At 36.7% G+C, this 20304-nt stretch overlaps 1 protein-coding gene across 6 annotated transcripts in view; it reads right to left on the bottom strand.

Annotated features, from left to right (window-relative positions):
- Positions 1-1170: 1170 nt before the first annotated feature.
- The window catches only part of PHF3 (PHD finger protein 3), a 99771-nt gene continuing 80637 nt past the window's right edge, over positions 1171-20304 (bottom strand). For all 6 annotated transcript variants that reach the window (XM_053601636.1, XM_053601632.1, XM_053601633.1 and 3 more), the window contains 5 exons: positions 9819-10014; positions 9160-9307; positions 6753-6842; positions 4255-4450; positions 1171-4039 (listed from right to left, as the gene is read on the bottom strand). In XM_053601636.1, coding sequence (XP_053457611.1) covers positions 1920-4039; positions 4255-4450; positions 6753-6842; positions 9160-9307; positions 9819-10014 — 2750 coding nt within the window. In that variant the 3' untranslated portion in view covers positions 1171-1919. The remainder of the gene's footprint in view (positions 4040-4254; positions 4451-6752; positions 6843-9159; positions 9308-9818; positions 10015-20304) is intronic.

Raw genomic sequence — 20304 nt, forward strand, 5'->3', positions numbered from 1 at the left:
CAACAGCAGTCAGACCTGAGCAAGTTGTTCGACTTTCTAAGTTCTAGTCTCCTCAGCTCTAAGACAAATTTGCACCTTTAAGAGCTGACCAAGGTTTACATCATGGCGTGTAGATGGAACTGGCTTATTAGTGTTTTACTTGTGTCTTGCAGAGAAACCTAGAGTCCAGTAACTCTTCAACTAGGTAAATCCGTAAAAGCAGATTTACTAACAACATACACATTTGAAATTTTAAAAGCAAAAAAAACTAGTTTGGGTTTTTTTTCTTAATTTGTAGAACCTTGACAGCCATTTCTTCATAATGGTGCAAAAGATGACTAAACACCCTTAGGCTTAGTTTTGTTTGGGAACTTTGTTTTTAAAAAGTTAATTTTCAGAAGAAAAGTAGACCAAAGTCAAACAGACCTCTGAGAACTTTTATAATGATACAGAGGATAAGGATGGAAAAACAAGTGTTGCAAGTCACTGCAAATTAGACAAAATCTTTGGTTCTGAATTTCCTCTCTTCTCTCTCTAGCAAAAATAAGGCTAATTCAGTTTCAAAACCTATTTTTAACTCTAATCTTTAGATACTTTATGAAAACAAATTTAATCTTAATTTTATGAAATTACTTACATCTTTCTTCATTGATACAGGCAGATAAAAAGTTTTCTGTGGTCAAAAGAGTTAGCATCATTTGATAGCTTCAGATTATAGCTATTATAGGATACGTATTTTAGGGTGTAAATAGATTTGGATTAGTAAGAGTCTCCATATGCTTTCTATCTCAAGTAAAACTGGAATATGAAACTATATAATGTAAAAATTATGGTAAACGACACATTTTTTTCAAGTATACAAAACACATTTTTTAAATAAAAGTTCTGTGGTTTTACAATGATTAGTGAGTAAATACACCAGACAGTGCACAGGTTTTCAGAAATGTCCGTATCAAGTGGGTGGCAGCTGCACGGTGTTTCTCTGGTAGTTCTAAATTCTAGCCTCTTCACAACTATACAATTTATCTAAACCTATAAAATATTTAAAGATTATTTTCCCCCTCATCTCATGCCTGACATAGCTATGTTTGTATGTTTTTGGCCAAGCAGGAGAAAAACAATGTCTGAAGGTAATTAAAACTTTAAAGAAGAAATTCTTTTACTACTGGATTTCAAATCACACACACAAAATAGGTGAGAAACTCTTTTATCATACTTAGAATCAAAATATCCCTTAAAATATTTACATTGTACAGTAAAAAGGATAGCAAAACACAAGATCATGTACAAGCTTAAGTATTCAAGTTTCTGAAGAGCCGAAAATGAAAATGAAAATGAAAAGAATGGCCTACCGCAAAGCTGTAATATATGTAACAAATGCCTTCAATGAGTACAGATTAAAGCAAGAAATGTACCCTTTGGGCTTATGATTCTTGGTCAAAAATCGCTCTATTAAATGATTAGCATAATCTGATTATGAAGTTGCTTCAATTTTTGTTGCTCCTCTACAGCTTCTTTAAAAACAGTGCAATTTAAAACAAACTTACAGAGCACACATTACTCTCAAATTAGTCATTATATAAAGGACATTCCCTAGAGGCAGTAAATATATTCCATAGTTAACCATATTTACCAATTAAGGAATAAAACTAAAATTTCTAAGCCTTTATTGCATATTAATAAAACAAATCTTTGAATATACAGCAATGTAAAACTTTTAAAAATATTAAATTCCTATAACTAGGGACAGTTGGTATGAAGAAAGGGTGATGAGCACTGGCACAGACAACTCTGCACCAACACACAGAATTTATTGTTCTGCAAACCAGCAACAGTAAAAATGTAAAAGATGGCACAATCTTAGCAGGCAATCTTAGAAAGTTTTTAAGATACAACATTTAACAGTTATTTAAATGTGATCTTGAAGCCGCCTGCGGATTTTACCTTTTGCTTTTAGCTCTGTCAGTATGGTCCCTGTCTTTGTGGTACCTGTCCCTGTCCTTTTCCCCTTCTCTATGTTTAATTTTCTCTCGTTCTTTGTCCTTCTCATAGTCTTCACTTTTAGGTTTATCTGGCTTCTTATCTACATTCCTACTCTCTCTGCTTACTTTTCCATCTGCTCCTCGATCACCATGTGATAAGCGTGCCCTCTCTTTATCTTTGTGCCCTTCCTCTCTGATTTTTCTGTCTCTGTCCTTGTCTTGGCTTCTGTCTCTGCGTCTATGCCTTTCAGATTCTTGCTCCCACTCCTTTTCATGTCGCTCTCGTTTCAAGTGGTGTGAATCACTATAAAATCTCTGGCGGTCCCCTTTACCCCTATTAAATGGCCTATCCAGTTGCTGTTGGTCTTGCCTACCCCAAGGGTCACTATGACGCCTTTCTGGTCTCCGAATGTCTTTAACCTGGTAAAAATTTTGTGGGCCTATATACCTTGATGCTTGTGAAAGAGGACCCATCATACGCTGCGGTTGGCCTGGAAGATGAACAACAGATGGCCAGGGAACCATGGGATTTTGAGCAAAGCCAAAGCCTGGAGGGGGGAGTAATGGAGGTGGCAAATGTGGTGGAAATCCAAACATGCTTTGGGGGGGGAAATTAGGAGGCCCTGGAAATGGAAATCCAGGGGGACTAGACTTGAGATGCTGGAGATTGGGCTGCTGTGGCCTCATGGGTGAAAAGTTTGTGCTTGTTCTGGGGCTGGTGCTTCTGGAAGTAAAGTTGATGTTCTTAGATGGAAATTCTGATTGACATGCATTTCCAACTTCAAAATGAGATGCTGCTGCTGGTGCTGATCCTCTTCTAAATGGGTGCACTGTTTCAATGTTTTGCATTAAAACATCCTCCTGTAAGGGTTTTGTTTGTTCTGTTTGAGACGTTTGTGTGTTTTCTACTGATGGTGAGTTTTGTGCAACCTTTGAATTATCACTCTGCTGAACACATGAGTTTTTCTCTTCAGAAGATGACTTTTCCTCTACATTGACAAGTTCTGTTAAGTGCTCCTTGTTGTGTGATAGGCCAGGCAGGGCATGTTTTTCTCCATTCCGGCAACTATCTCCATCTTTGCTTTCTGTAGTAGCTACCTGCTGACTTCTTCCTGCTGCTTGCCTAGGATCTCTTTTCAGGTTGATAAACGGTGGGGATCTTGATGCATTAGCAACAACGTTTTCGTTGCAACTCACATTACCATCTGTGCTTCCTTTTCCCACACTGGGTCTGCACGGAGGACTGGTATTCGAAGTTTGATTATCTTGCAAATTATTGTCTTGATCTTGCTGTAGTTGTCTTTTTAATGTTTTCTCTTTACTCTCCACTGTTTCCTCTGGTTTTGACTGGATTGATAAATTGGTTAAGAATGCTTCTGTGGAAACATCTGGTGGTTTACCTCTGAGACTGAGATTTGTCAAAGGCCCTGGAGAAATGGAGGAGGATCCTACTCCTGATGTTTCCTCTCCTATTACTACAGAATCACCTGTAGATTCTGAAAGATTATCTTTTACCTCGTTGGCTTCACCATCAGTTACTTCTACTTTATCTATTTTCTCTGCTTTTGAGTTGGTTTGCTCATTTAAAAATGGAATTTCTTTAAGAGTGTTCTGTTCTATAACTGACTGAGCCTGGTCATATATTTGACCAGTGGTACCTAAAAGGCTTTGAAGTATATCATCCACAGGAAGAGGTTTGTTTGCTAATTCCAGAGTAGAAGGCTGATTTTCCCAGCCAATCAACACACCAGGAAGAAACCTTAAAGGTTTTGGTGGTTCCTGTTTAGTGATTTCCATTAAAGGTTCAACTGCTATTGGAGGATCTTCTTGAAGAGTCTGCTGAGGCTTATTTCTCTGCTTATGTAATACAGTTGTAAAAGAATTAAAAAAGTCATTTTCTTCCTCTGGTGCTTCCTCTGCAGAAACTTCCAGTCTACTTTTTTTATCAGGTGGCAATGCTACTGGTATGCTTTCAGGAGCCTCAGCTGTGTGACTAGCACTAGCAGCACTATGTTGCCGCTTCAGTTTCTGACGAATAATTAGGCCCAACAACAGATTAGGTCTATGCAGTTCAAGCCCTGTATAAAATCAAAAAACATCAACAGTCATTTTCAATCATTACAAAAAAAGGTAAAACTTTGCATCTAGCTTATTATGAGCTATTAAATAATTATCTAGCCCTATCAAGCCATCTTTAGAGGGTTGGATCCCAAAAAAGCAGTTAGTCTTTTCACACTGATCCCCACCTCCCATGTGATTTCAATCTTATCCTATTATTAAAACGTATACCTACCAGGTCCGTCAAAAGGCACAAGAGGGTGTGGAATTTTATCTGCAGCACCCAAAGGAATAAGGTACATATCTTTAACCTGCTTCATATTGTTAGCAGCTACTCCATAGCGCTTTCTGCTACTGAAGTAGGCGAACAGCAAAGTATAAGAAATTTGATCTTCTTCAGTTACTGGTGTAAAGCGAACCACACAAATTTCCTATTCAAGAAAATAACAAATGATTGTTTAAAATAATAACCTGAAGAACAGCTTGGCTTTAAATACTGTTTCTTTTTTCAGTAATAATCTAAACTCCATAATGATAGTTACCAAATAACATGGTTTACCAACTTAAATACACATGAGAATAATGAAAGGAAATAACTCTTAAGAAAAGATCTTTGCTGGTCCATTGACAGATCTTGTTTTCACTAAAGGCTTTCTATTAAAAATTGAGTCCCAAGGGGACTAATTAATACTTAAATACTTTTGATAGCTATACTATATCCTGATTCCCAATGCTATAACTTCCACAGAGGGCAATCTGTGTTCTCAGTACTTTGGGAACTAAAAGCAACCAACACCACCTCCCTGTATGCACACAAACCCAGTGATAATTCAGTTTACAGGAAATAAATTTAGGACTAAAGGGGGCTGGGTGAAAAGACCTCAAATATGCAAAAGACCATAAAATTTATACAGTAATATGGCTTATTCAGAAAATATCTACTTGCCTCTGGATTCTTGGCTTTGTGTCAGGTAAAAAAGATAGTCCTAATTTGATATTAATTTGGTAGTGTTAAGAAATGGATGTTTTTTCATGAAGGTATACAATCAAAACAGGAAAGCCAAATTTGTTGTGAAGTATAAAACTGATGCAAGCTCTTGAATACACGAATGAGCTGAACTATGGCTCCACCTCTTATAAAATGTCTGTTATATAAACCACTTTTAGATTAAAGATTACTATACATATGTTAGCAACAACTACTATGGCGTTTCACTCAGTTCAAGTTGTACTATATACTATATTGTGTCAGTAGTAAAATACAGGAAAATCCAAGAGGATTCCCAAAGTGTCCCAAAGTGACAATAGATGCAGTAACATCTTAAACAGTGCTTCAAAGTTTATTTGTATCCTAACATTACCAATTTTAATTCTAAAACCTATATTGGGGGAAAATATTCTTCTTAGCTTAAGATCATCCATTTTTGATCACTCCAAAGAAAAACTACAGAGTTCTAGAAAAAGAGGCAAAAAGTAACATTACTTTCGTCAAGATGTATTTACCAACTGCCTATAATATGCTAGGTACTATCAGATCCCTTGAAAGAGAAAATTTCTTCTAATGATTCAATATTCCTCTGTAATACTATTTTATGAGTTAAAAAAAGGATAGAAAATGGAGAGAAACAGGTGATGGGTGTGTTAATCAGTTCAATGTAAGCATTTCACACTGTATATCAAATCAGTACACTGAACCCCATAAATGCATCAAAGTACACAGTTATGCTTTAATAAAAATAAATAAATAAATAAAAATAGCAAAAAAGGGGAAAAGGGAAGTATTTTTGTGATAGAAAGCTATTAATCATCTGCCAGTATCTTTTCTCCACCTTTCCTCCATTACTAATGAGAAGCCTTTAACTTTTAGCTGGGCACACAGCTATCCCTAGCATAAGTTTTTGCCAATGGAAGCTGATGACTATAATTTGTAGGTCTTGCCTTTAAAACAACTGGGTAGGCATTCCTCATTTATTCCCATTTGGTGCTTCGGAGTCAGCTTCGAGTGTATCTGACTGATGAGGGCAATAGTCTTGGAAAAAGCAAAATAACAAGGAAGGAGGAACAAGGTCCCTAAGTGATGTTTCAGAACCAGAATCATCTAACCACCCTGCATAACTGGCCTGACAGAAGAGAGAAACTTCTGTATTCTTTGAGCCACTATATTTTACAGCAAGCATCCTCAAACTGCAGCCCACGGGCCACATGAAGCGGTGTGAATTGTATTTGTTCCCATTTTATTTTTTACTTCAAAATAAGATATGTGCAGTGTGCATAGGAATCTGTTCATAGTTTTTTGTTTTAAACTATAGCCCCGCCCTCCAACGGTCTGAGGGACAGTGAATTGGCCCCTTTGAAAAAGTTTGAGGACGCCTGTTTTAGAGTCTCTTTATTGTTAAGAGCTCAGATGTGCCCTACTACAAACAAATACCTATAACCAAAGTAAAACCAAATTCCACAGTGAATCTCAACACTTGACTTTAAAACACTTCTTTCCAAATACTGACAGAAGCCACAAAGAAAGCATTCCAGAAGGAAGGCAGGGTGAGTGCTGACCAGTTTTAAGCCTTAGCAAATGGCTTTAAGTTCAGTTTTTTGAGGTCTGAGTAAATTATGTAGCTTCAGAATCTGTATTGGCTCCCTTCCCCAGAAGACCTTGTATCTTGGCATACGAACTCCTGATTTGTTTACTTTTAAATATTTTCCCAGGCTGGTATACTGGGAAGTTTTCCTCACCTTGGTTCCTGATGCTTGTATTTTCTCCACATAATCCCAAACTGTCTGAGGTGATATCCTGCCACCTACTTGAATACTATCCGGCAGATCCTGTGGTAAAAAATGAAAGTGATCAATACACGCAGGATGACTTTATTAAAATACCCATAATTTGTACAAATTTAGCTTCAAGATTAATTTGAAATGGTAATAAAAACAAGTAAAAAGATTATGAAAAATACATCAGAAAACATAATATAGAACAGAGACAGCAATCAGACTTTACAATGCCAACTGCAAATGACTGATGCCTAACATAGAGTTACCAAGAAAGAGTCTGAGCTCAGGCCAAATCTCACCGGAAAGATGGGCCCAGGAACGGGAAGCAGGGACTAGCACACAGCATCAGCAATCCAGAAAACTACAACACATTTCAGAATATTGAGTAGAGACTGTTCCACTTTTTTGTAGTGGTAGTTAAAGCCAGAGTATTCCTTCATCATTAATGGCTGAATTTCAGAGGATATAAAATTTAATATAATTACAAGGTATTTTTTTTGTATAGGGGACAATAACACTGCAATGTATTTTATTACAAGTACAATCTTTCTGAAACGAATGACTATAAAATCAATTACAGATATTTAAAGCTTTATTCAGTATATTCTTATTTTTTCCATGAAGACTGAAAATCATAAAAGCATAATTAACATTAAATTCAATTACAATTATTTAAATTGTTAATTGTTTTAAATGTTTTATTTGTAATTTTAGTTTCAAACTAAAAATAAGTAGAAAGCAAAGGTGGAACTCTGAAAAGCGGCCATATAAACAATGTGGCTCAGAAAGAAAAATAATAATCTGACTTTAAATCAAAAGGTTTCATAGTTAAGGACTTAATTCTCAGCATCCTATAGCACAGTGGTTACGGCATCAGTCACATACGCAGAGGCTGGCGGGTGCGAACCCAGCCCAGTTCAGCTAAACAATAATGATAACTGCAACAAAAAAATAGCTGGGCGTTGTGGTGGGCGCCTGTAGTCCCAGCTACTTGGGAGGCTGAGGCAAGAGAATCACTTAAGCTCAAGAGTTTGAGATTGCTGTGAGCTGTGACGCCATAGCACTCTACCAAGGGAGACATAATAAGACTGTCTCAAAAAAAATACTTTCACCACAGACCAATGAAAAACTAAATTTCCTATACGTATTTGTTCAAAAAGAGTATCACAAATCCACTTAATTTTTCTACTATAAAATTCACATTTCTAAAATATTATTAACCAAGCAAACTGTTATAAAAGTAACAATTATGTTAATCAAAACCAGAACTGTTAAGCAAATAACCTAATCAACATCAGATAAGCAATACATTGAATTAAACTAATTTCAGTTGAATCTGAAGAAAAGTCTGGCTTATGTTAGCCTTATAGATACTAGGCATATAATTTGGGCTTCTGAAATACTGAATTTTTAATTTTTAATTTTTGCTTTTATGGCCAGAATTAGGTATATACATAATAGCAAAATATGATCTCAACACACAGTACATGTATACTGATTTATTTTTCCTTCTACATATGCACAAAAATATATTTCCTTCAAAATAGAGTAGAACCTCTGTAAGTTGACCACCCAAGGGACTATAACAAAATGGTCAATGTACAGAGGTGGTCAACATAAGAATCTAGGCCTGCTGTACTGATACATACATGTAATGTATGTCTAGTCTGTGAAAATTAGGTCACCTTAAGGAGGTGGTCAATGCCGAGAGATGGTCAAATATGGAGTTTCTACTGTAGTTCAAAAAATGTCAAACTTTCTCACTTATCACAATATTATGATGCTGACACTACTTATTTTCAATAAGCTCTACATAATAGTTTCTCCCTACTCGCTTCAAGTATAAAACCAACTAAACCACTATAGCAATGATGTTCACTAATCTTACAGGACTGTCACCTAGCTGTAAAGCTTCATCTTAGTCAACAAATACCACATTCACAGAAATAGGCAAGTAAGAACTGTAGTCATGAAGCTGGGAAAAAAAGCAATGGGGAAATTAAAAGACTTGTTTAACAATGAAAGATCTTCGTGGACTAACACTATACACCATTAGTATGCTGATCTTGTATGTAAGTCTATATTCGATGAAGAACTTAGATACTCATGCAGACTCCCATTAATTTTAATTCTGACATAGTAAAGTAGTACATCTTGGGAACAGTACAAGACATGTGGTTTTAAAACTTTCATTGTACAGTCTTCCACATTTCTAAAGACCTACTTGTAATTCATAATGCCATTAATTGAACTGTTTAAGGATCACTGTTAGTAAAAATTTTTATTATTGTGTATTATCTCTCTAACCATTGCTTTCAGAACCACTTAGACTAACCCAGTGACAGAAAGGAAACAAAATCCACGGTACCTCTGTCAGGTATTCAGGAGAGCCAGATACTGGGTAGGCTTTGGTAACAAATTTTGCCACAGATGGCATATTAATAAAGCCTTTCCAGATGAAGTTCAATCGAGCAAGGAAAGTAGACTCAACTTCAACAGTTCCAGGCATCTCTGGACTAGAAAATGACATTAAAAAGTTAGCAGCCTAAAGAGATGCTCCTGAATAAATCCACTTTCTGCTTAGTCATCAGATACTTCTATTTTAACATGTTGAGAAGGCCAAAATATATAAAGGTTATTTGGTAAAGAGTTTACAGTTTCACTTTATTAAAAAAGTCCATTCACATTTATACACTAATGTTTCACAAAGTCATCATTCTTGTCTGTCCTGGACAGACTAAGATCTAAACATGTACAAACAATTTTTCTTTAATAATCTACCCTTGTCTTTTGAGATGAGCATAGTTAAAGAGAATTTTAGCTGCTTCCCCAAGCACTCAAATCTCTTACTCTAACCACTCAAATTTTCAAAGCCTTATTCTTTTATCCCAATTAGAGTATAGAAGTCACAGTTACTTTCTCAAGAGGAAAAGTTCCTAAGAACTATTCCTTTTCTGCTTTTGAAGACTTCTGAGTATGATAAAGATATATAAAATGACTATTACAGAAATTCTGAGAAAAAATTACCGTGGAGCAGGAGAGAATGTTGACTTTGGAGACTCTTGTTGCTCCTCTTCAAAGAATTCAGAAGCCAAAATATTTGAGGTTGAAGACAAGGCATCAGCTATACTTTCTGCTTCATTGTCGGAATGCTTACGGGCTACTCCAACAACAACTTTCACTTTTTTTGGAGAAAGATCATCTACAGGTGGTGCCATGCGACCTAAAATCCAGAAGACAAAGACAACAAAATAAACCAATTATTATTAACTGTAATTTTATAATAACCCATTTCACATTCTAAAACTTTCAGTTTCTATGATTCAATAGTTAAGTCACCACATATTTCCTAATGTGATATCTAATGATTATCATTTCCCATGAGTTTCATTACAACTGTATTTAAGAGTCTACAGGGATTTGCCAGTGTTCTTCCCTCCTCCAGCCCTCTTCTACATAGAGAAACCTAAGCTTATCTGAAATGTAGTACATCGCATATAGTGAAGGGTTCCCCCTATAGTATGCAGTAGAACCTCTGTAAACTGACTGCCCAAGGGACTGTAACAAACTGGTCAACACAAAAAACTAGGCCTGGCTTTCATATGAAAGCTATAACCCTGTTATAACCTAAGAATATGGGGAAGGACCAGAGGGAGAGGAGGGAGGGGGGAGGATGGGCAGAGGGAGGGTGATTGGTGGGATTACACCTGTGGTGCATCTTACAAGGGTACATGTGAAACTTAGTAAATACAGAATATAATTGTCTTAATACAATAACTAAGAAAATGCCAGGGAGGCTATGTTAACCAGTGTGATGAAAATGTGTCAAACTGTTTATAAAACCAGTGTATGGTGCCCCATGATTGCATTAATGTACACAGCTATGATTTAATATTTAATAAAATTTAATTTAATTAAATAAAATATTTAATAAAAAAATTCATTAATAAAAAAAAAAAAACTAGGCCTACTGTACTGATATGTACATGTGGTGCCATGTCCAGCCTATGAAAATGAGGTCAACTTAACAAGATGGTCAAAGTAGAGAGGTGGTCAACTATGGGGGTTCTACTGTATAACTTCCCTTTCAAATCATTTGTAAATATGATCTCCTAAATGTAAAAATAAAGTACAACATAAGTAAATATAGAACAAATAAACTAATTCTTTTCTTAGTGATGTGAAAAATTTGGAAAAGACGATGTGGTAAACATCTCAGACAAGTGTCTGAAATGAAAATATTGTAACTAGAACCGAAAATAGGTTTCCTAATTCCCTGACCTGACAAATGTTTTTTTAACTAAAACATACCAAATCCCAATAGTCTTAAAGTAACTTGAACAGAGTAAAAATAAATCTGCATCTGACTTTGGGATATACACAGCAACAGCCTGCCTGAGAAGGGCCCAACCCTCTCTGATCAAAGCCCAAGGTGCCATTTTGGGAGTCTGAAGCAGGGTAGTGATCCACCCTTGAGTTGAATTCAGGCTGATGAAGCTGCAGACCTATCCAGCTCAGGAGGGAAAGGGAAACCCAAGATCTTCCACATACCTAGAACAATTTCTATTGCCCTGTTATAGGCTGCTATGGGACCAAGTGGTGAACACACAGCACTCTCCTGGCATCCTGCATACCCTGTTTGCCTAGAAGAATTGAGAGGTGCCAGATTGAGAGTTTAAAGCTCAGCCGCACCCCAACCTCAGGCTGAGTTCAGGCTGATGTAGCTATAGCTGCCAGTCAGCTGAGGGGAGTTGGGGAGCAAAGAATCCCCCGCTTTCCTACACACACCTAGGACAATTCTCACTGCCCTGCTGCAAGGTGTAGTGAGACACATGAGCTAGTAACACGCTACCCAATATTTGCCAGGAAGAGACCCCGTCCTCTTTAGTCACCGGCCCAAGTTTGGGAGTTTAAAACTAGGCAGCACCCCGCACTCAGGCTATGATTGGGTTGATGCAACTTCAGCCCTACCCAGCAGAGGGAGAGAAAAGCCCAAGCTTCCCTGCATGCACTTAGGACAATTCCCACTGCCCTGCTACAGGATGAGAGACTGAAAAGTAAGTGGACAGCACTCCCCCCAGTTTCTTGCCTATGCTCCTTACCTGAAAAGGCCCCTGCCCTCTTGGACTGGAAGCCCATACCTAGCACTGTTTTGAGACTTCAATGATGGGTCATGCCGAGCCCTCAGGCTGGTGATTGCAACTGCCACCTGGCTGGGAAATGACAGGGAGACCAAGCTCTTCTAAGCACACTTATGACAATACCCACTGCCCTGTTACAGGCAGCTGTGGTACCGGGGACTAGCCTACCCAATCCACTGCAACTACCAGTAACACCAAAATGGACCATTTGGGTCCATCCTGGTGAGTGGCTCTATCACTGCTACTACCAACTCCCACATCACAGCAGCTGCTCAAAGACTCCCTCCACACATCCAGCTCTCTATTCTAACTACCAGCTTCTGAGCAAGCCACCTGAAGGCCCAAGAATTGGCCCCTCCCCCAGGACACATTAAACCACTGCCAGCCTAAACTGCTCTGTGGCCTAAAATTAGTCCCCTCACTGTATCACTGGGGCACAAAGACTGGCTGGGTTGCATTCAAGTCCCTAGCTAAACTGCATCACAGCCTAAACTATTGACAGTAATTATTCCCTAAACCACGAAGGAAATCACAGATAGCACTGACCCTGTATAAAAGAAATCATACAAAAATCAAACTACTAAAGGTACCCAAAATTAAAGTCAAAGAGTCATGCTCAAGCAACAACATATATATATCTTTAGGAAAAAATTATCCCCCTTGAAAGCAATTTCAAAAAAATCAGACAAAAGAACTGCTACATTACATGAGCAGATTATCAATGGAAACATAAAAAAGCAAGGAAACATGATACCATCAAAGGACCACAATTTTCCAGCAATGGATCTCAATAGAAAGATATTCCTCATAATACCAGATAAAAATTCCAAATATTGATTCTAAAGAAGCTTACTGAGATGAAAAAGATATCTGAAAACTGATACAAAGAAATCAAAAACAAAAAATCAATATAGAGTATGAATGAGGAATTTTCCAAGGCGACAGATACAAAAGGAAAACAAAACAGAAATTCTGGAACTGAAAAATTAATTAAAGAAAATACAACAGACATCAAAAAGCTTTGAGACAATCAGAAATGATAAAAGGGAAATAACAGATGCCACAGAGATACAAGAGACTATCTCTGAATACTACAAGAAACTCTACGCCCAGAAATGTGACAATGTGAAGGAAATGGATCAATATTTGGAATCACACCCTCTCCCTAGACTTAGTCAGGAAGAAACAGATCTCCTGAAGAGACCAATTTCAAGCACTGAGATCAATGAAACATAAAAAATCTCCTAATAAAAAATTTCCCTGGTCCAGATGGTTTCACACCAGAATTTTATCAAACCTTCAAAAAAGAGCTTATTTCCATACTGCAGAAATTATTCCAAAAAATTGAAGAGGAAGGAACCTTCCCCAACACAGTCTATAAAGCAAATATCACCCTAATTTAAAAGGAGCACTTCAGACCACTTTAGATGCAAACAATCAGAAATGATAAAAGGTAAATAACAGATGCAAAAATTCTCAACAAAATAGATGCAAATGAATATAGATGCAAAAATTCTCAACAAAATCTTAGCCAATAGATTACAGCTTATCATCAAAAAGGCCATACATCATGATCAAGTAGATAGATTTCATCCCAGGGAAGCAAGGCTGGTTTAACATACGCAAGTCCATAAACGTTATTCACTGTATCAACAGAAGCAAAAACAAAGACCATATGATCCTCTCAATAGATGCAGAAAAGCATTTGATAAAATCCAGCATCCTTTTCTAATTAGAACACTGAAGACTACAGGCATATAGGTGGCACATTTCTTAAACTGATTGAAGCTATCTATGACAAACCCACAGCTAATATTTTACTGAATGAAGTAAAACTGAAAGCTTTTCCACTTAGACCTGGAACCAGACAAGGTTGTCTTCTATGGCCACTACTATTCAACATAGTGCTGGAAGTTCTAGCCAATACAATTAGGCAAGAAAAGGAAATAAAGGGCATCCAAATGGGAGCAGAGGAAGTCAACTCTCTCTCTTTGCTGATGATATGATCTTATACCTAGAGAACTCCAAAGACTCAACAACCACAAGACTTCTGGAAGTCATCAAAAAATACAGTAATGTCTCAGGATATAAAAATCAATGTCTATAAGCCTTTGTATACGCCAATAACAGCCAAGATGAGAAGCTAATTTAAGACACAACACCCTTCACCATAGCTTCAAAGAAAATGAAATACCTAGGAATAGACCTAACAAAAGAGGTGAAAGACCTCTATAAAGAAAATTATGAAACTCTAAGAAAAGAAATAGCAGAGGATTTTTTTTTTTTTTTTTTGTTTGTAGAGACAGAGTCTCACTGTACCGCCCTCGGGTAGAGTGCCATGGCGTCACACGGCTCACAGCAACCTCTAACTCTTGGGCTTACGTGATTCTCTTGCCTCAGCCTCCCGAGCAGCTGGAACTACAGGCGCCTGCCACAACCCCCGGCTATTTTTTTTCTTCCTTTTTTTTTTTGTTGTTGCAGTTTGGCCGGGGCTGGGTTTGAACCCGCCACCCTCGGCATATGAGGCCGGCGCCCTTCTCACTGAGCCACAGGCGCTGCCCGAAATAGCAGAGGATATTAACAAATGCAAGAACATACTATGCTCATGGCTGGAAAGAATCAACATTGTTAAAATGTCTATACAGCCCAAATCAATCTACAGATTCAAATACCAATATCATACTTTTACAACTTGGGAAAAATAATTCTTCATTTTGTATGGAACCAGAAAAAAACCCGTATAGCTAAAGCAGTTCTTAGTAATAAAAACAAAGCTGGGGGCATCACCATACCAGACTTTAGGCTGTACTACAAAGCCATAGTGATCAAAACAACATGGTACTAGTGCAAAAATAGAAACATGGACATTTGGAATCAAATAGAAAACCAAAAAATGAAACTAACATCTTACAGCCACCTAATCTTTGATAAACCAAACAAGATCATACCTTGTGGGAAAGACTCCCTATTCAATAAATAGCTGGGAGAACTGGAAATCTACATGTAAAAGACTGAAACTGGACCTGTACCTTTCTCCACTCATAAAAACTGATTCGAGATGCATAAAAGACCTAAATTTAAGGCATGAAACAATAAAAAATTCTCAAAGAAAGCATAGGAAAAACATTTGAGGATATTGGCCTGCGGAAAGACTTTATAAAGATTTCTGTGGCACTGGCAACAACAACAAAAATAAACAAATGGGACTTAATTAAACTGAAAAGCTTCTGTATAGCTAAGGAGACAATAACCAAAGCAAATAGACAACCTATGCAATGGAAAAGATATGTGCACATTTTGAATCAGACAAAAGCTTGATAACTAGGATCTATAGAGAACTCAAATTAATCCACATGAAAAAAGCCAATAATCCCACACATTAATGGGCAAGACAGATGAATAGAGCCTTCTCTAAAGAGGACAGACAAATGGCTAGCAAACATATGAAAAAGTTCTCATCATCCCTAATTACTAGAGAAATGCAAATCAAAACCACCCTGAGATATCATCTAACCCCAGTGAGAATGGCCCACATAACAAAATCTCAAAACTGCAGATGCTGGCACGGATGTGGAAGAGAAAAGAACACTTTTACACTGCTGGTGGGACTGCAAACGAATACAACCTTTTTGGAAGGAAGTATGGAGAATCCTCAAAGCACTCAAGCTAGACCTCCCATTTGATCCTGCAATCCCATTACTGGGCATCTACCCAGAAGGAAACAAATCCTTTTACCATAAGGACACTTGTACTAGACTATTTATTGCAGCTCACTTTACAGTCGCCAAAATATGGAAACAGCCTAAATGCCCACCAACCCAGGAATGGATTAACAAGCTGTGATATGTGTACACCATGGAATACTATTCAGCCATTAAAAAAGATGGAGACTTTATATCCTTGGTATTAACCTGGATGGAAGTGGAACACATTATTCTTAGTAAAGCATCACAAGAATAGAGAAGCATGAATCCTGTGTATTCGATTTTGATATAAGGACAATGACCTAGTACATGGTGTGGGGGTGGGGGAAGGGGAGAACAGAGAGAGAAGGGGGGTGGGGGAAAGGTTAAGCAGAGAGAGGGAAGGAGGGAACGGGGTGGGAGTCTCGGTGTGTGATATACCTTTGGGGGGCAAGACACAATTATAAGAGGGACTATACCTAACAAATGCAATCAGTGTAACCTGGTTTCTTATACCCTTGATGAATCCCCAACAACAACAACAAAAAAAAGCTTTGAGAATAGACTAGACAAAGATGAAGAAATAATCTCAGAACCTGAAGACAGGTCTTTTGAAATAATCCAGTCAGCTAACAAAAAGGGAAAAATAATAATTTTTTAAAAAGGAGAAAAATCTTCAAAATGTCTGGGACTCTATAAAGTGACCAAACATACAAATTACCAATATTCCCAAGGGAAATATTTAGAAAACCTAGATTAAGGAAATAATTGATGAAAATTAGTCATCTGGACTAGCAAAAGAATTAAACATTCAGAGACAAGAGGCCAAATGATTCTCAAATATAACACAAAAAGGATTTCCAATACATAATATAATCAGAATAAAGTTGAAGTGAAATAATTCTAAAATTAGCAAGAGAAAAGCGTCCAGGCACTTATCAAGGAAACTGCACCAGACTAACAGCAGACCACTTAGCAGAAGAAATCTTACAAGCCAAAAAGAGAATGGGATGGTATTTTCAAAATGCTAAAAGCCAAAAAACTTCCAGCCAAAAATTTTATATCCTGCCAAAGATTCATAAATGAAATAAAAAAAGCCTTTCCCAGATAAACAAATACTAAAAAAATTCAACACCCACTAGATCAGCCCTACAGAAAGTATATGAGGGAGTCTAAAATATGGAAATTAAAGGTCAATACTCACCATCAAAAAATACACACAAATATATAAAATTCACAGGTCTTACGAAACAGGCAAAGAAAGAAGAAAAAGGAATTAAATGGCAATGTGACAACCTCGGCAAACCATGAAAATGAAAAGATACAGAAAAATGAAGAAGTAAGAATTTATAAAAACAACTGGAAATCAATTAACAATATGACAAAAAAATGCTCCCAGAGTGCTAGGATTACAGTCGTGAGCCCTGGTGGTTCACAACTGTAATCCTAGCACTCTGGGAGGCTGATGCAGGTAGATTGTTTGACCTCACAAGTTTGAGACCAGCCTGCACAAGAACTAGACCCTGTCTCTAAAAATAGCAGAGCATTGTGGTGGATGCCTATAGTCCCAGCTATTCAGGAGGCTGAGATAAGACAATCACTTGAGCCCAAGAGTTTGAGGTTGCTGTGAGCTATGACACCACAGCACTCAACTGGGGCAACAGAGTAAAACTCTGCCTTAAAAAGGAAAAAAAAAAAAAAATAAGAACAAAGCTTCACATACCAATGTAAACCTTCAGTGTAAATGGATTAAATGTTCCACTAAATGATATAGATTGAATAAATGATTAAAAACACATGAACCACTATATGCTGCTTATAATATAAGGACACAACACATGTGTCCTTATCCGTAAAGACATACACAAATTGAAAGTAAAGCAGTGGAAAAAGACAGTCCATGCACACAGAAACAAAGCGCAAACAAGAGTGGTTATACTTAAAGAAACTTTAAATCAAAACAGTAAAAAAAGGATAAATAAGGTCATGATACGATGATAAAGCGATCAATTCAACAAGAGGATATAACAATTCTAAATATATATATAACCAACATTAGAACACAAGGATTCACAAAACAAATCCAGCAGAAACTCTGTAAGTTGACCATCCAAGGGAATGTGACAAACTGGTCGACATAAGAAGCGGTCAACAAAAGGAACCAGTTGTATAGCCTACTGTACTGTTACATACATGTGGTGCATGGTCAGTCTAGGAAAATTAGTTCAACTTAAAGAAATTGTCAATGTAGGAAGGTGGTCCACTATGGAAGCTCTACTGTATTACTAGACCTAAGGAAAGAGACAACCATCAACACAGTAGTACTGGTGGACATCAATACAGCTCTCACAGCACAAGACAAATCACGAGGACAGATAATCGACAAACACAGGACTTAAATTCGATGTCAGGGGCGGCGCCTGTGGCTCAGAGGAGTAGGCGCCAGCCCCATATGCTGGAAGTGGCAGGTTCAAACCCAGCCCCAGTCAAAAACTACAAAAAAAAAAAAAAAAAAAAATTCGATGTCAGACCAAATGAACTTAATAGACATTTACATTCTTTTCATCAGCACATGTAATGTTCTCCAAGACAGACCACATTTTAACCAACAAATTTTTAAAAATCAAAATCATATCATCTCAAACCATAACTTAATAAAGCAAGAAATCAGTATGAAGAGGAATTTTATAATATATACAAACACATGGGAATTAAACAACATGCTCCTGAACAACTACTGGGTCAATGAAAACATAAAAATGGAAATTAAAAAATGTTTTCAAACAAATGAAAATAAAAGCACATCATACCAAAGTTTATGGGATACAGCAAAAGCCATACTAAGAGAAAAGTTTATAGCATTAAATGCCTACATCCAAAAAACAGATCACAAATTAACAACCTAACATCACAAATTAAGAAATAAGAAAAATAAGAACAAATCAAACTCAGAGTTAATAAAAGAAATAACAAAGATCAGAGCAGAACTAAAGGAATTAGGGACCAAAAAAATCAATATAGAGGATCAACACAACAAAAAGTGGGGTCTTTGAAAAGATAAACAAAATTGATAAACCACTAAGCTAGACTAAGCAAGAGAAAATATCCAAATAAACACAATTAGAAATGAAATAAAAGGCATTACAATTGATACCACAGAAAAACAAAAGATCAAAAACTATTTATGAACAACCATATACTCACAAACTAGAAAACCTAGAAGGTATGGAAAAATTCCTGAAAACACACAACCTCTCAGGATTGTACCAGGAAGAAACAGAATTCCCAGATAAACCAATAATGAGTAGTAAACATACACAAGTAAAAAAATGTGATTCACCACATAAAAAGAATGAGAAAGAAAAACCGTATGCTCTTGTTAATATATGTACAAAAGTAGTCAATAAAATCCAGCTTCTCTTCATAACAAAAACTTTCAAAGAACTAGGCATAGAAGGAACACACCTCAAAATAGTAAAGCCACATGTGACAAACCCACAGGCTACATCACACTATATGAGGACAAGTTGAAAGCATTTCCCCTAAGAACTAGGATGAGACAAGAATGCCCAGGCTCACTTCTATTCAACATGGTACTGGAAGTTCTAGCCCAAGCAATCAGGCAAGAAAAAAAATAAATAAATAAAAGGTATCCAGATTGGAAAAGAGGAAGTCAAACTGTTTTTCCTGATGATATGATCTGATACCTAGAAAACCCCAAGGACTCTTTCAAAAGACTTAGATTTAATAAATGAATTTAGCAGTCTCAGATTATAAAATCAACATTCAAAAATCAATAGCACTTCTAAATGTAACGATGACCAAGTGTGGAACAAAAATAAGTACTTTTATTTATAATAGCTGCAAAAACAATAAAATCCCTAGGAATAAATCTAACCAAAGATATGAAAGATCTCTACAAGTTGAACTATGAATCACTGATGAAATTGTAGATGACGCAAATGGAAAAATATCCCACACTCATAGATCAGAAGAATTATTTTTAAAATGTAAGATTCAATGTAATTCCCACCAAAATGGCAACAGCATTTTCAACAGAATTAGAAAAACCAATTCTAAAATTCATACAGCCCAAATAGTCAAAGCAATCCTAAGCAACAAGAACAAAGCTGAAAAGTATTACATTATTTGACTCCAATTTATACTATAAGGCTATAATAACCAAAACAGCATCACACTGGTATAAAAATATACACATAAATCAATGGAACAAAGTAGAGAACCCAGAAATAAAGCCACATATTTACAATGAACTGATCTAAGTTGACCAAGACACACACTGAGGAAAGGACAACCTTTTCTGTAAATGGTGCTGGGAAAACTGGATAGCCATATGTAGAACAAAACTGCATTGCTATCTTGCACCATACACAAAAATTAACTCGAGATGGATTAAAGACTTAAAAGTAAGACCTAAAACAATAAAAATCCTAGAAGAAACCCTTAGGAAAAATGCTGAACATTGGCCTAGGCAAAGATGTTATGACTAAGGCTTCAAAAGCAAATAGAAAAAAAAACAAAAACAGACAAATAAGACTTAATGAAAATAAAAAAATCTCTGCAAAGCAAAAAGAAACAATCAAAAGAGTAAACAGACAACCTACATAATGGGCAAAAATATTCACAAACTACGTGTCCAACAAAGGACTGACATCCAGAATCCATTAG

This window comes from Nycticebus coucang, chromosome 9, assembly GCF_027406575.1.
Source record: "Nycticebus coucang isolate mNycCou1 chromosome 9, mNycCou1.pri, whole genome shotgun sequence".
Lineage (NCBI taxonomy): Eukaryota > Metazoa > Chordata > Mammalia > Primates > Lorisidae > Nycticebus > Nycticebus coucang.